A 12,982-nucleotide genomic window follows, 5' to 3' on the forward strand; every position below is an offset into this window, starting at 1 on the left:
TGCTTTTTCTTGATGAGCAAAACGACCTTAGAAAATAAGTCTAGTTTTTAGATCAAAAATATCAAATTAAAGTAATTTTGTGCATAAAACAAGCAAAAAATCTGCCAATGGGGTAAGCAAAAAAATCTTGAACATTAGTGAACACTAAAATTCAAGAAAAATGTGCTTACCCCATTGGTTGCTTGTTTTATGCACAAAATCACTTAAATTTGATATTTTTGGCCTAAAAACTAGACTTATTTTCTATATAGTTTTTATTTTCGTTTTGCTAATCAAGAAAAAGCATCTTAATTTAAGAATTTTTTGATATTTTTACTGAAAACAAGACAAAAATACTAAGAAAATGTTTTCTTAAAAATCATTTTTTGCAGTGCAGCACCTTAATTTTTAAAAGTTTTAAAAGTTTTTGTGAGGGCTACCACAATGGATAAAACAATCTGGAGGGCTACTTTTTTGAATAGTCTACTCAAAACTATTTTATTTTACTTGTTGATATGTTTTATCATTGTTTAAAAATGAACATGCATAAAAGATGCCAAGCTAATATAAAAAATATGTCATAAATAAATACTAAAATTTAGGCTATTAATAGAATGTGCATTGGCAGGCAACTCACAGACTCTGTACAGGCACCATGTTGGAGACCACTGATGTAAACCAAAGCTATTTGTATTCCCAACATGAAACCTCAATGAAAATTCTATTCGCTCTCATGGGCTACAAAAAAGCATTAACATTATCCTCTGTGTAATACTGAGATGCAGATCCTTTTCATCTGAGGCTACACAAGTCATTAGTTTGTTTCTAACCTTTCCAAGGTCATGCACTGAGAGCTCGTCCAAACCCTCTGCAGCTAAAAACAGCTGACTCATGTGAATTTAGGGCTGCAGAGAGATCACGTTCCGGTCCTCAGCAACACACATCTCACCACAAACTCTTCTAAAATTCACCACGACTCTGGGCTTCTCTGCCAGCGAACAGACATGATAATGGATTTCCAACATTTTGGTTTACATTTAGAGATAGATATTTGGTATCTAAAAAGCTATCAGCACCTCCCAAAGTCTCTTGAGATTTTTATAACTACCTTCTGAGGTCTTATGACTCTCCAACCACAAAAATAAAGGTTCTCAGTAGGGTACTTTGTAGGGATGCCATTAAATACACTGTAAAAAAATTAGCTGTAATTATGCAGCTGGTTGCCAGTAACGTACTGTAGAAGGTAAAGACTGAAAATGTTTCATGTTCATTTAACTTAGAACAAACTGTTGACAGTAAATAACATAAATGTAAAATCTACAGTAAGTTACTGGCAGCTAGTTGTAAAAAATGAACTGTGTGGGAATAGTAAGTCTTATTAGATATTTTCTTGTATTATTTAACTGTTTTATAGTCACTGCACATAGTCCTAAAATAATTAAGTAAATTTAATCAAAAACTTTAGCAGATTCAAGTAAAAAATCTTAGTTAATTTCACTTAAAAATATTAAATCCATTAAACTAAAAAAATCTAAGTAAAATTTACTTACATTTATTTGCACATGTTGTAAGGAATACCCACAATTCTTTGCGGCTGAATATTTTTATTTTTTAAGCTTTATCACAGAATAAGAACTGATAAGAACTTTAACTACTTAAATATTTGTTAGCAAAATGTCATAAAGGTTTAAGCTCTTATATTATTGATGTTGTTTTGTTGTAAATAATAATTTTGTGAAGTCACCGTTCAGGTGATCAGTGTTTCTTTACATGAACCCTGTTCAGAACATTGTATTGTAATTCTCTCCACAGTGCTGATAATGCATGTCAGAAACACAGTTTGTGTGCGTTTCTGTTCCGAATCAAGTTTATTCAATGACTGACTTGTTGTCAGTCATGAATTTTGTGTTATAATGCCATTTATAACACTAAAAATAACTAGGTCCATAGGAATATGTTAAAGAAAATAACAAACAGAAAATATGATTTATTTAATATTATTAGGACAGCAATGCTTCAATTTTCAAAAAAAAAAACCTAATAGACTTTACCTAAACGATTAAAATAAATCTAACATCTAAATAAATAATTAAGTAACATTTAATTAATTATTTAACATATGTTTTATCATGCAATTTAAGTACATTTTATTTGATTTTAGTAGGTAAGTTTTACTTATAAAAAAGCAGTACATTTTACTTAAAAAAAGTTCGTGCAAATTGTTACGAGGATTTTTTTAAGTACATTTTACAAGTTGTTTTTTTTTCAGTGTAATACCCAGTAATACTGTAATTTCTACAGAATTTTTTTTACAGTGTAACCATTTTTGATTTCCTAACAAACCTTTTAGTTCTTATAAGAACAATTTCTTTCTTTGTATGGTCTAAAGAACCTTTTGGATCCATAAAATTTGACTGTTGGCATATCGTGCGGCACTGTAGACCCGGGTACAAAACCCGCAAAGTTTTTTATAAAGTTCTTTTGAATAGCCGACATAGACAACTTAGACATAAACATCTTAAAATACCACTGACCGCTTCCCTTTATTAAATTTGTTTAATTTTAACAAATCTTATATCTTTTTTTCTACTTGATCACCTAAATTTTCCCAACGACAACCAACCGCTTCCTTTAACTTTTCATTTAAATTATTAAAACCTTTAATTCCTATAAAATTGTATAACATAGTATATCTTCTATAGCATGAGAGTAAGTGAATGTTGAACTTTAATTTTTTTGTTGAAAAATGGTCCTAAAAATAGGCTTCATGTTTATAATTTCATATTTTATTCCTTTTCATTTTTGCTGTGAAATGTTACATCGGGGATGAGATTCACACACAAAGCAATAACTTTTTTTCTACTTGATCACCTAAATTTTCCCAACGACAACCAACCGCTTCCTTTAACTTTTCATTTAAATTATTAAAACCTTTAATTCCTATAAAATTGTATAACATAGTATATCTTCTATAGGATTAGTCTGCAAGGTTTTTTTTCTTCCATGGACTTTTCCCCATAAAGGTTTTTTCTTATGAGTTTTTTTCAACCACTTAGGAGTCAGCTAAGATTAGCTTAACTTTGAGCTATGTTACATTACATATGCGTTACATTATTACTCCGCTCACTAGTAAGGTTTAATCTTAGCCGCTGTACTTTGCTACTTTGCTGTCCTATGATTTTTATGTTTTCTCTTGTTTTTATTAATGTAAAGCTGCTTTGGAACAATTAAACAATTGTGAAAAGTGCTATATACATACAATTGAACCAAATTAAATTGAATTAGGCAGCACTTACAGTCCCTCCAGAAAAACGCGATTGTGCGATCGCACGATTTATTCCATAATCAGCCAAAGTCCGCATATTTACGCGCGGCTGAATTTTTTCCAAATACGACGCACTTTCGCCGCATTAATTACAGATTTCCGCGCACAAAATATGCGGGGCTTGCATGATTTCATACTCCCCGCATTTTCGTAGCAAAAAGTCACATATATATTAGCAGAAAGTTGAAAAATGTTGCATTTACTTCACACAAGCGCAGCCGTGTCCTCTGTTGCCATGGGAACGTTATGAAGTGACGTGATTATGTGACGTGAACATCATTGCAGCTTTTGCAAATTCCCGCAATTCCATCGCATAAATTGCATAAATATCCCGCATATTCCATCGCATTTTTTAAGAAAACGTGCCGCAAAATCGAGGATTTTTGCCCGCAACAATCACAAAAAACTCTTTTTCTGGAAGGACTGACTTTAAACCCTAAGCAGATCAGTAATTTAAGTTCAATTCATGTACCAATTTGTTACATCGAGTCCTTAAATTATATGTTTAGAGGTTAATTTAGGATTTGAACTCTTTAATTAAGAACTAATTACATCTAATTTACACAGAAAGAAACAAGGTTCATTAAAGTGCGATTGTACCTCCAAAGTAGGAGCCATCAGAAAGTTTTAACCCAACAGTTCCTTTGGTGATAACATTCACAACGCCATGTTGAATGAAGTACATCTTCTTGCCGATGGTTCCCTCACGGATGATGTAATCGCCCGGCTGGAAGACCTCGAAACGGAGCTTTGTCAACATGGCTGTCACAAAGTTGGGTTCGGCGTTGGCAAACATGGGCATGGAGGCCACCAGCTTTCGGCAATTGAAGTTCACTATTTCCTGTGAGATGATACAGACATATCTGGACTTAAGAGGGGAAAATAAATGAGGCCTTGACAAACTTAATAAGCACAATATTTACATTCAATAGTTTAGCTGAAATCATATTTTACTTGACAAAATGATAAATTATATTTACTAAAACATTTGAAGCGAAGTTTAGAAGAACGTGACGTTGTTTTCATGTTTATTTTTAGTTTTGCATTCGGTGTGTAGCCAGAAATCAAATTATGATTATTTCGCAAGACTTTATGTAAACAATTGACATGAAACTTTGACTTCGTACCATAAACGATGAACAACGAAGTCTGTAGGATATCCAAATGCATTTAACGTTTTCAAAAAAGGAGCAGTATTGAGAGACAAAACATCTGGCAAGTAAAAGTATACAGCAAGTTATTTCCGCGCATCTATTCACACCATGCATTTTCACAACCGCCTTCTTAAATAAACTTTATTCTTCTCACAATGCCTGAGCGCTGTAGCATTAGTGCATGTGAGAGTACTAAAGGTAAAACACACCGCTCTGAATCGACTCCAATATTGCACTGTCAGAAACATATGACACAAACTTGTTATCAGAGATTTGCAAGTGCTCACCGTTTTGTGTGTCTTATTTTCATAAAGCAGAGGAATTTGACCTTTTTTGTCACTATCAATGTTTTACTTCACGGTTGCCAATCCCGCAGCTTTACAGGAAATTTATGTGGTTCACCGAATAACAATAAATAACATTTTCTTACAGTAAAGTTGTATTTGTTAAATTTAGTAAATGCATTAGCTAACAATAACAATGAGCAAAGTTTTTCAGCATTCATTCTAATGCCAAAACAGGTGTTCATGCTAGTTTGTTTATTTCGTTGTGCATTAACTAATGTTATTACACGTCTTGTTGAAATGCTTGATTCTAATTGGCCAGTTGCAACATTTGCATGTTTGTAATTATCAGACAACAGCTCAAAACTAATAACACAAGGTAATCCGGATGCTGCAAATCATTTTGGCAGGTATAGTGTTATATTACACAAATGTAAATAAATGTTTTTTTTTAGGGATGCAGCGATAGTAATTTTTTTTGGGCCGATACAGATTTAAACAGACAACTTCTGGCCGACACCGATATTAAACACTTGTATACAATACTATACTGTTGGTCTATTAGCTAGTTTATTTCTGCATCAAATTATTTTTACTGAACATGGATTGGATCTAATTAACATTCAACTGACCAACATACTAAGAGAGGCACAAATTAAGCTAAAACAAATATAATAAGACAGCATGACAACCTTCAAAGGTGGTTTTTGCTATTCAGCATTTATTTTATTAACAACATTAACTCTTTTTTTTTTACATATAATGGATTTCTTTATGAAGTTAATTAATAAACAATCGGTATCTTCCTTTCTCATGCTATTGCTGATATGCCGATGGTTTCAAATTCATCAAAAATCGGCTGATAAATATCGGCGGCCGATACATCGGTGCATCACTAGTTTTTTTAGTAACACATGACATTTATTTACAAAATAATTCAACCAAATACTGTGTTCGGGACATTTGAATGCCTTGTCTTATCTCAAAACCAAAAGTAAATGAATTTTCCTTGTGGAAAAGGGTGTGTATTTGTTAAAACTGGCATGTTTTGAGTGAATTTCATTAAATAAAATTATATATTATTATCTTAGAACATTACAGTGATGACAATTTGGAAAAGTGCCTAATTTATATTGATATAGAAAAACCTTAAAAGAATATTCAAGGGACATGATTATTTAAAAACTCGTATACACCTGGAATGGCATGAGAGTAAGTGAATGTTGAACTTTAATTTTTTTGTTGAAAAATTGTCCTAAAAATAGGCTTCATGTTTATAATTTCATATTTTATTCCTTTTCATTTTTGCTGTGAAATGTAACATCGGGGATGAGATTCACACACAAAGCAATAACATCCAAACTAAAGATGCGCCGATATATCGGTCAATAATCAGTATCGGTCAATGAAAGCAATTTTTCACACTATTCGCCATCGAAAATGCAATGAATTTGAGCTCTGTGTATAGAAAATGTCAGGAAACATCACTAGTTTAATGTTCAGTATTAATGATCGTTATATGAATAAATAACATTCAGAAAATTTTATCTTCAGAATTTAGTTAATATAAATTAATATACCACCAAACTATCGGTTTTGGCAGATATCGGTCTGAATTATCGCCTATATTATTGGCGGAAAAAGGTAATATCCGTGCATCTCTAATGCAAACAATAGAAAACCTACAGTAGACACAAAGAGCTCTGTTTGTTTGACTCTGTTGTCTTCTCTTAAAACAACAGTAAATGTAGTAAAAGCTGGAATGCACACAGAAGGGATTTAGCCGTTTGCTGTGACATTGATATATTTTGAAAGCTGTTTCCAGTTCAGCACGGTTTTATTGTTTTGGAAAGCTCTGAGACAACAGCGGAGCCTTCTGGGAGATTTTTCCATACATGTTTACAGATACAGACAAACCTTTGCAAGGACACTTTGCAACTAAACTAACACACTTCTGTGAACACTCACCTCTCTGAGCGGCTCATTGAGTTCCTCAAGGATACTCTCTTCATCAAACATCTTGCCCTGGTAACGGTGCTCGTAATAATCGTGAATCTTCTGTCGGAAATCTGCTGGAAGTTTGTGGAAAGACATGTACTGCTCCACTTGTTTGTACTGCAGAGAGAGAAAATCAGGCATGAAAAATGTGTGGCAATGTAATGTCTTGAACCTTGTCTGTGAAATCCAGGCTAAAAAGTAAGAGATTATGAACATCAAAGTTTGATTTCACATCTTTGACATAATCTTACTCTGTCAATATTATAGACATCAAGGTTACGTTTTTTTTACAAAACTGTGCTGACCTGGTGCTGACAGACACAATAAAGGTGATGTACAGTATTGTCTGCGCTCTCAAGTTTGTTAGTTTAATGCTACAATACAGTGATGCATAGCACATAAGAGCAAGCTGTATGTGGCTTTGAAAATAAGAAGTTTGTTTTTCATGCATAGGCTATAGGTAACTAGAATCAAGTTTGTCTTTTCGATTAACATTTTGTATTATTGTTTTTAAAAACATTTTAATATATATTTATATGTATTTAAGTTATAATTATAATATAAAGCAATTAAAATGCCATTTTCATGTAATTTGACAAACTTCTGGCTTAAGACCCACTCCACTTCCGGTTCCATCCGAATACAAATACAGATACAAACAGTGCTTTAAGTGGGCCGAAACGCCCGGTACTCAGTACCGCCACTTCCAAAAATAGCTCTTGAGCGTACCACCACCTCTCCGTGCGCCCAGAACGTGCTTTTAGCATACCAGAACGCTCATTTGCACATCTGTTTAAAAATCTGAGGTTTAATTTAATACTTTGGCTGCGCTGCGGCTTTTCAGAGCGCCCTTAATGTACACTTCCTAATTCGTCCCACTGAGCGCAGAGACTACATTACACCCTTACGTTTACAAGTTAAAAGCGCATGCGTCGGTCAGTCAGTGTCAACATGCTCTGGACTGGAGAGGTGTGTGTTTGTGTGTGAAACGCGCAACCATAGCTGCTCGATTAAAAAGAAAATACAATGAACACTTAATATGCCCTCCTTGTTTTAGACTCTGAGTAGTAAAAGAACAAGGTCAGAATCAGAGGACTCGCTGGCTGACATCCCACCAAGCCAGAATGATAGCTGCAGGTCAGACGCAAGCCTTATTCAATACCCTTTTGTAGGTACGTGATAATCTCCGCTGTGGCGGCTGTCAATTTGGTTCCCCTCGAGCCAACTTCGGATTTCCTCAGGTGATGTGCAGAAAACATTCTTGAAATTGTAATATACATTTAGTTTAATAGCTAAACTACAAGTGAATTAAATTTCAATGAATTTGATTGACTTGCACAGTATAGTTTTACCAACCGCAAAATGGAAAACAATGGGACAAAATAAATGACTTTCGAGTTTCAAATGGCAAGTATATTGTTATTCTTGAACCCATAGACATGGTCTTGGTGTCATTTTAATGTTTTTTTTTCAAGCTCTTTCTATCTGAACAACTAGTTTTAGCATTTAACCATGCTGAAAGCTCACATATTTACCTTTTGCACATTTTATTTATGTTCAAAAGCTCTACAGTAGCTCTTTCTAATGGTATTTTTTCAAAATCCTTTTGCACATTTTATTTATGTTCAGTAGCTATTTCTAGCTCAAGCAAATCCACAAACTTATAAAAGGATTAATTATTTTTTACAAGGTCGTCTGTTGACTGCTGAATATAAAACCCCTTCAATATAGGAGTCGAGTCAGCAAAAAAAATAGAGTACCGGCACCTCTTTTGGCCACTTAATGTGGAATCTGAGGGTGCAAAAAATAAAAACTTTGAAAAAATCGCCTTTAATGTTGTCCTTAGATTAAAGTCCTTAGGAATTGCATGTACTCACAAAAATAAAGTTTTTACAGTACGAAATTTACAAAAATCTTCACTGTCTTTACAAAATATTATTTTGACATAACAAAATCAATAATTTTGACTCATGCAATGTATTTTTGGCTTCTGCTACGAATAAGTTTAGAATCACATTTATTATTAAACATGCTAATTGACATTTTGTTTAGAAAAATAATAAAATATCAGATATTTGACAAAGATCAGTTAGTGCCTGTTTACATAGCAAAATCCCCAGAGTTAAATGAACACTGCTGGCTGTAAGAGTCTAGTCCAACTAAAACAAACACTGATCACCATAATGGTGACTTTAAATGGAACAGCCAACGTCTAAACCCAAGTTAAGAACATAACTGTAAAATTAAGATGTAAATGCAATTTTAGGTTTCAAACAGAGATTGTGATAAAGAGGATAAAATTACGTATATCCGCTTTTAATTCTGCTTCGGTGTTACTTTTTAACTCTCTGTAAGATTGGGATAATATATACACCCAGCAGTGTTCATTTAACTCTGGGGATTTTGCTGTGTAGAAGAGTATCTCTCTTGTATCCAGGTCTATGATATCAATATGTTGCCTACGGCAAGGTACGTCCCCAAGTCCGAGCCTTGGAGGAGCGTTAGTTACAGTTAACAAGCCAGCATTCCTCAAACTGTGTTATTTACGGAGACAGAAAGAGAACGGCAATGATGGAGTGATTTACTGAAAACAGGTCAGACTATGATACATTAGCATTGCATCCCTATTGCTTGGTAGACTCTGCTGACAGAGGTGTTTCTGTAGCACCTGTAATGTCTGTGAACCACTTGTGAGAATAGTTGGCCACATGTTGGGCTTTTTAAAGGTCTCACCATTACTCTTGTGCCAAATTTCACGTGTACAAAAAAGTAGGCTGCAGATTTCAGAATCAGCAAGTGAACTGTATTCCAAGAATATTTTAAAGGGGTCTTGTATGATAAATTGTATCATACTGATTACAGTAAAGTTGTATTTGTTAGCATTAGTAAATGCAGCTAACATTAACAATGAGCAATATAGTTTTTCAGCATTATTTCTAATGCCAAAACAGATGTTAATGCTGGTTTGTTTATTTTATTGTGCATTGCATAATGTTATTACACGACTCGTTGGAATGCTTGATTCTGATTGGCCAGTTGTGACATTTGCAGGTTTGTTATGTAAGGGATAATGTCGGGCTTCACGTCGGGTCCTTATTACACTGTCTGGGCTTATTTCCCAATAACTACCGGCTGCCTCTACATTATCCCGCTTATTACACGGCTACTTGCCACATAAGAAAAAAAACTGGACATGAATATGAATTTGAAACATTTTATTGGCATATTTGTTTTAAATTAACATTTTTATCCTTCCGCGAAACTTTGCACAGATGTATAAAATGATCGTAATACCTTATTAAGATCCTCTGCTTCATACTTGTCTGTCTCCATTTTTTTCTCTTTTAGCCAGTCTTTGAGAAGTTTTAATGCCCATTCTGTTTTTTTTTTTTGTGTTGGCTTCGTAGCTGTCATGCTCTATTTTGTCAAGTTCAGTCTCAGTCAGCTCTCTGTGTCTTGTCGTCTATTTACCGTTTAAAGGTTTTGTTTTTTCCGTACATGTTAAAATTAATGTCAAAATGTTCCATTCTTAATTGTGGTTGTCAAGTGTTTGTCACAAGATGGCGCCAAACAGTAATCTTTGTTGGCGCGGAGGGATTTTAAACATACAAGTTTAACATTTCATCAATTGTTATTAAGGATGTAGCACTGTCTGATCATTTCTGTATTTTCTTTGATATAATAATCTCTCCTACTATTGAAACTAAATCTGTGTCTGTCAAAAAGAGATGCTTAAATGAGAACACCAGTGTGCTATTTATGAAGGCTATATCTTTAACACCAAGCATATCTGCAGACTCTGTTGATTTTCTCCTTGATTCCTTTAATTCGAAAGTTAAGAGTGTAATCGATGATATTGCTCCTGTGAAAGTCAGGAAGAAGAATGGCAGGCAAAAATCACCTTGGAGAAACTCAACAGAGGTGCAGAATATGAAGAGACAATGCAGAAAAGCTGAGCGCATGTGGCGGAAGACAAAACTTGTAGTCCATTATCATATCTATAAAGACAGCCTTCGTGCTTTCAGTGTGGAACTAGGCAAAGCTAGACAGACATTCTTTTCAAATATTATAAACAACAACATAAATAACACACGCACTCTTTTTGCTACTATAGAGAGACTAACAACCCCCCCAAGTCACATTCCTAGTGAAATGCTCTCAGACAGCAAATGCAGTGAGTTTGCTAACTTCTTCTCTGAGAAAATCAATAATATCAGAAAGGTGATCAGCACATCCTTGAGCTGCGCCGGGGTCGGACAAGTCAGATCACAACATCAGAAAGTAGTTACGATGTCTGATTTCGAAGCAGTTGATGGTAAAATTTTGGAAGAAATAGTACAGCATCTTAAAACATCAACCTGCGCCCTTGACACACTCCCAACATCTTTTTTCAAAAGTGTCCTTAACTGTTTAGAAGCAGATCTCCTAAAAGTGGTAAATTCATCACTTAACTCTGGCACTTTTCCAAAGTCCCTTAAAACTGCAGTTGTTAAGCCCCTCCTGAAAAAGAGCAACCTAGATAACACTGTATTGAGCAACTACAGACCAATCTCAAATCTTCCTTTCATAGGCAAGATCATTGAAAAAGTTGTTTTCAATCAGCTGAACAAATTCTTAATTTCTAATGGTTACTTTGACATTTTTCAATCTGGTTTCAGACCACACCACAGTACAGAGACAGCGCTCATAAAGATAATAAATGATATTCGCCTCAATACAGACACAGGCAAACTATCAGTGCTGGTGCTACTCGACCTCAGTGCTGCTTTTGACACTGTCGATCACAACATACTTCTTGACAGGCTGGAAAACTGGGTCGGGCTTTCTGGGATGGTCCTAAAATGGTTCAGGTCATACTTAGAAGGGAGAGGTTATTATGTAAGTATAGGTGGCCATAAATCTGAGTGGACATCCATGACATGCGGAGTCCCGCAAGGCTCAATTCTAGCGCCACTCCTGTTCAACCTGTATATGCTCCCACTAAGCCAAATAATGAGAGAGAACCAAATTGCCTATCACAGTTATGCAGATGACACTCAGATCTACTTAGCTCTATCCCCTAACGACTATAGCCCCATTGACTCCCTGTGCAAATGCATTGATGAAGTTAACAGTTGGATGTGCCAAAACTTTCTTCAGTTAAACAAAGAGAAAACTGAAGTCATTGCGTTTGGAAACAAAGATGAAGTTCTCAAGGTGAATGCATACCTTGACGCTAGGGGTCAAACAACTAAAAATCAAGTCAGGAATCTTGGTGTGATTCTGGAGTCGGACCTTAGTTTCAGTAGTCATGTCAAAGCAATAACTAAATCAGCATATTATCATCTCAAAAATATCGCAAGAATTAGATGCTTTGTTTCCAGACAAGACTTAGAGAAACTTGTGCATGCTTTTATCACCAGCAGGGTGGATTATTGTAATGGCCTCCTCACTGGCCTTCCCAAAAAGACTATTAGACAGCTCCAGCTCATTCAGAACGCTGCTGCCAGAATTCTGAGCAGAACCAGAAAATATGAACATATCACACCGGTCCTCAGGTCGCTACACTGGCTACCAGTTACATTTAGGATTGATTTTAAAGTATTATTAATGGTATATAAATCACTCAATGGACTAGGACCTCAATACATTGTTGATATGCTCATTGAATATAAACCCAACAGGTCACTCAGATCATTAGGATCACATCAGCTAGAAATACCAAGGGTTCACTCAAAGCAAGGAGAGTCAGCTTTTAGCTATTATGCCAGTCGCAGCTGGAACCAGCTTCCAGAAGAGATCAGATGTGCTCCAACAGTAGTCACATTCAAATCCAGACTCAAAACACATCTGTTTAGCTATGCATTTACTGAATGAGCACTATGCTGCGTCCGAACTGATTGCACTATATTTTATATGCACTATTTTAATTATTTTTATTTCTCTTGTTTTTATTCTTATTTTTATTTTTAAAAGTTTTATACTTGTATTCCTGTTTTATTCTTTTTCATACATTTAAACAGTTTTTATTAAAATCACATTTATTTTCTTTTAATTGATATTTAAAATTCATGTATATTTGATTTTTTGTTTTCTCATTTCTATGTAAAGCACTTTGAATGACCTTTGTGTATGAAATGTGCTATACAAATAAACTTGCCTTGCCTTGCCATACAAGTAGTCCGGCTATGCGTTATTACTTTGGAGCGGTTATTATTTGAAAAGAACGAACCTGCAAATGTCTCAACTGACCAATCAGAATC

General features: G+C 34.7%; 1 protein-coding gene across 1 annotated transcript in view; it reads right to left on the reverse strand.

Annotated features, from left to right (window-relative positions):
* Positions 1–12,982, reverse strand: part of LOC129443159 (potassium/sodium hyperpolarization-activated cyclic nucleotide-gated channel 2) — an 87,999-nt gene that overhangs the window by 12,444 nt on the left and 62,573 nt on the right. The window contains exons 5-6 of the mRNA XM_055203591.2: positions 6,711–6,857; positions 3,905–4,145 (exon numbers count right to left, since the gene is read on the reverse strand). Coding sequence (XP_055059566.2) covers positions 3,905–4,145; positions 6,711–6,857 — 388 coding nt within the window. The remainder of the gene's footprint in view (positions 1–3,904; positions 4,146–6,710; positions 6,858–12,982) is intronic.

Source organism: Misgurnus anguillicaudatus, unplaced genomic scaffold, assembly GCF_027580225.2.
Source record: "Misgurnus anguillicaudatus unplaced genomic scaffold, ASM2758022v2 HiC_scaffold_26, whole genome shotgun sequence".
Lineage (NCBI taxonomy): Eukaryota > Metazoa > Chordata > Actinopteri > Cypriniformes > Cobitidae > Misgurnus > Misgurnus anguillicaudatus.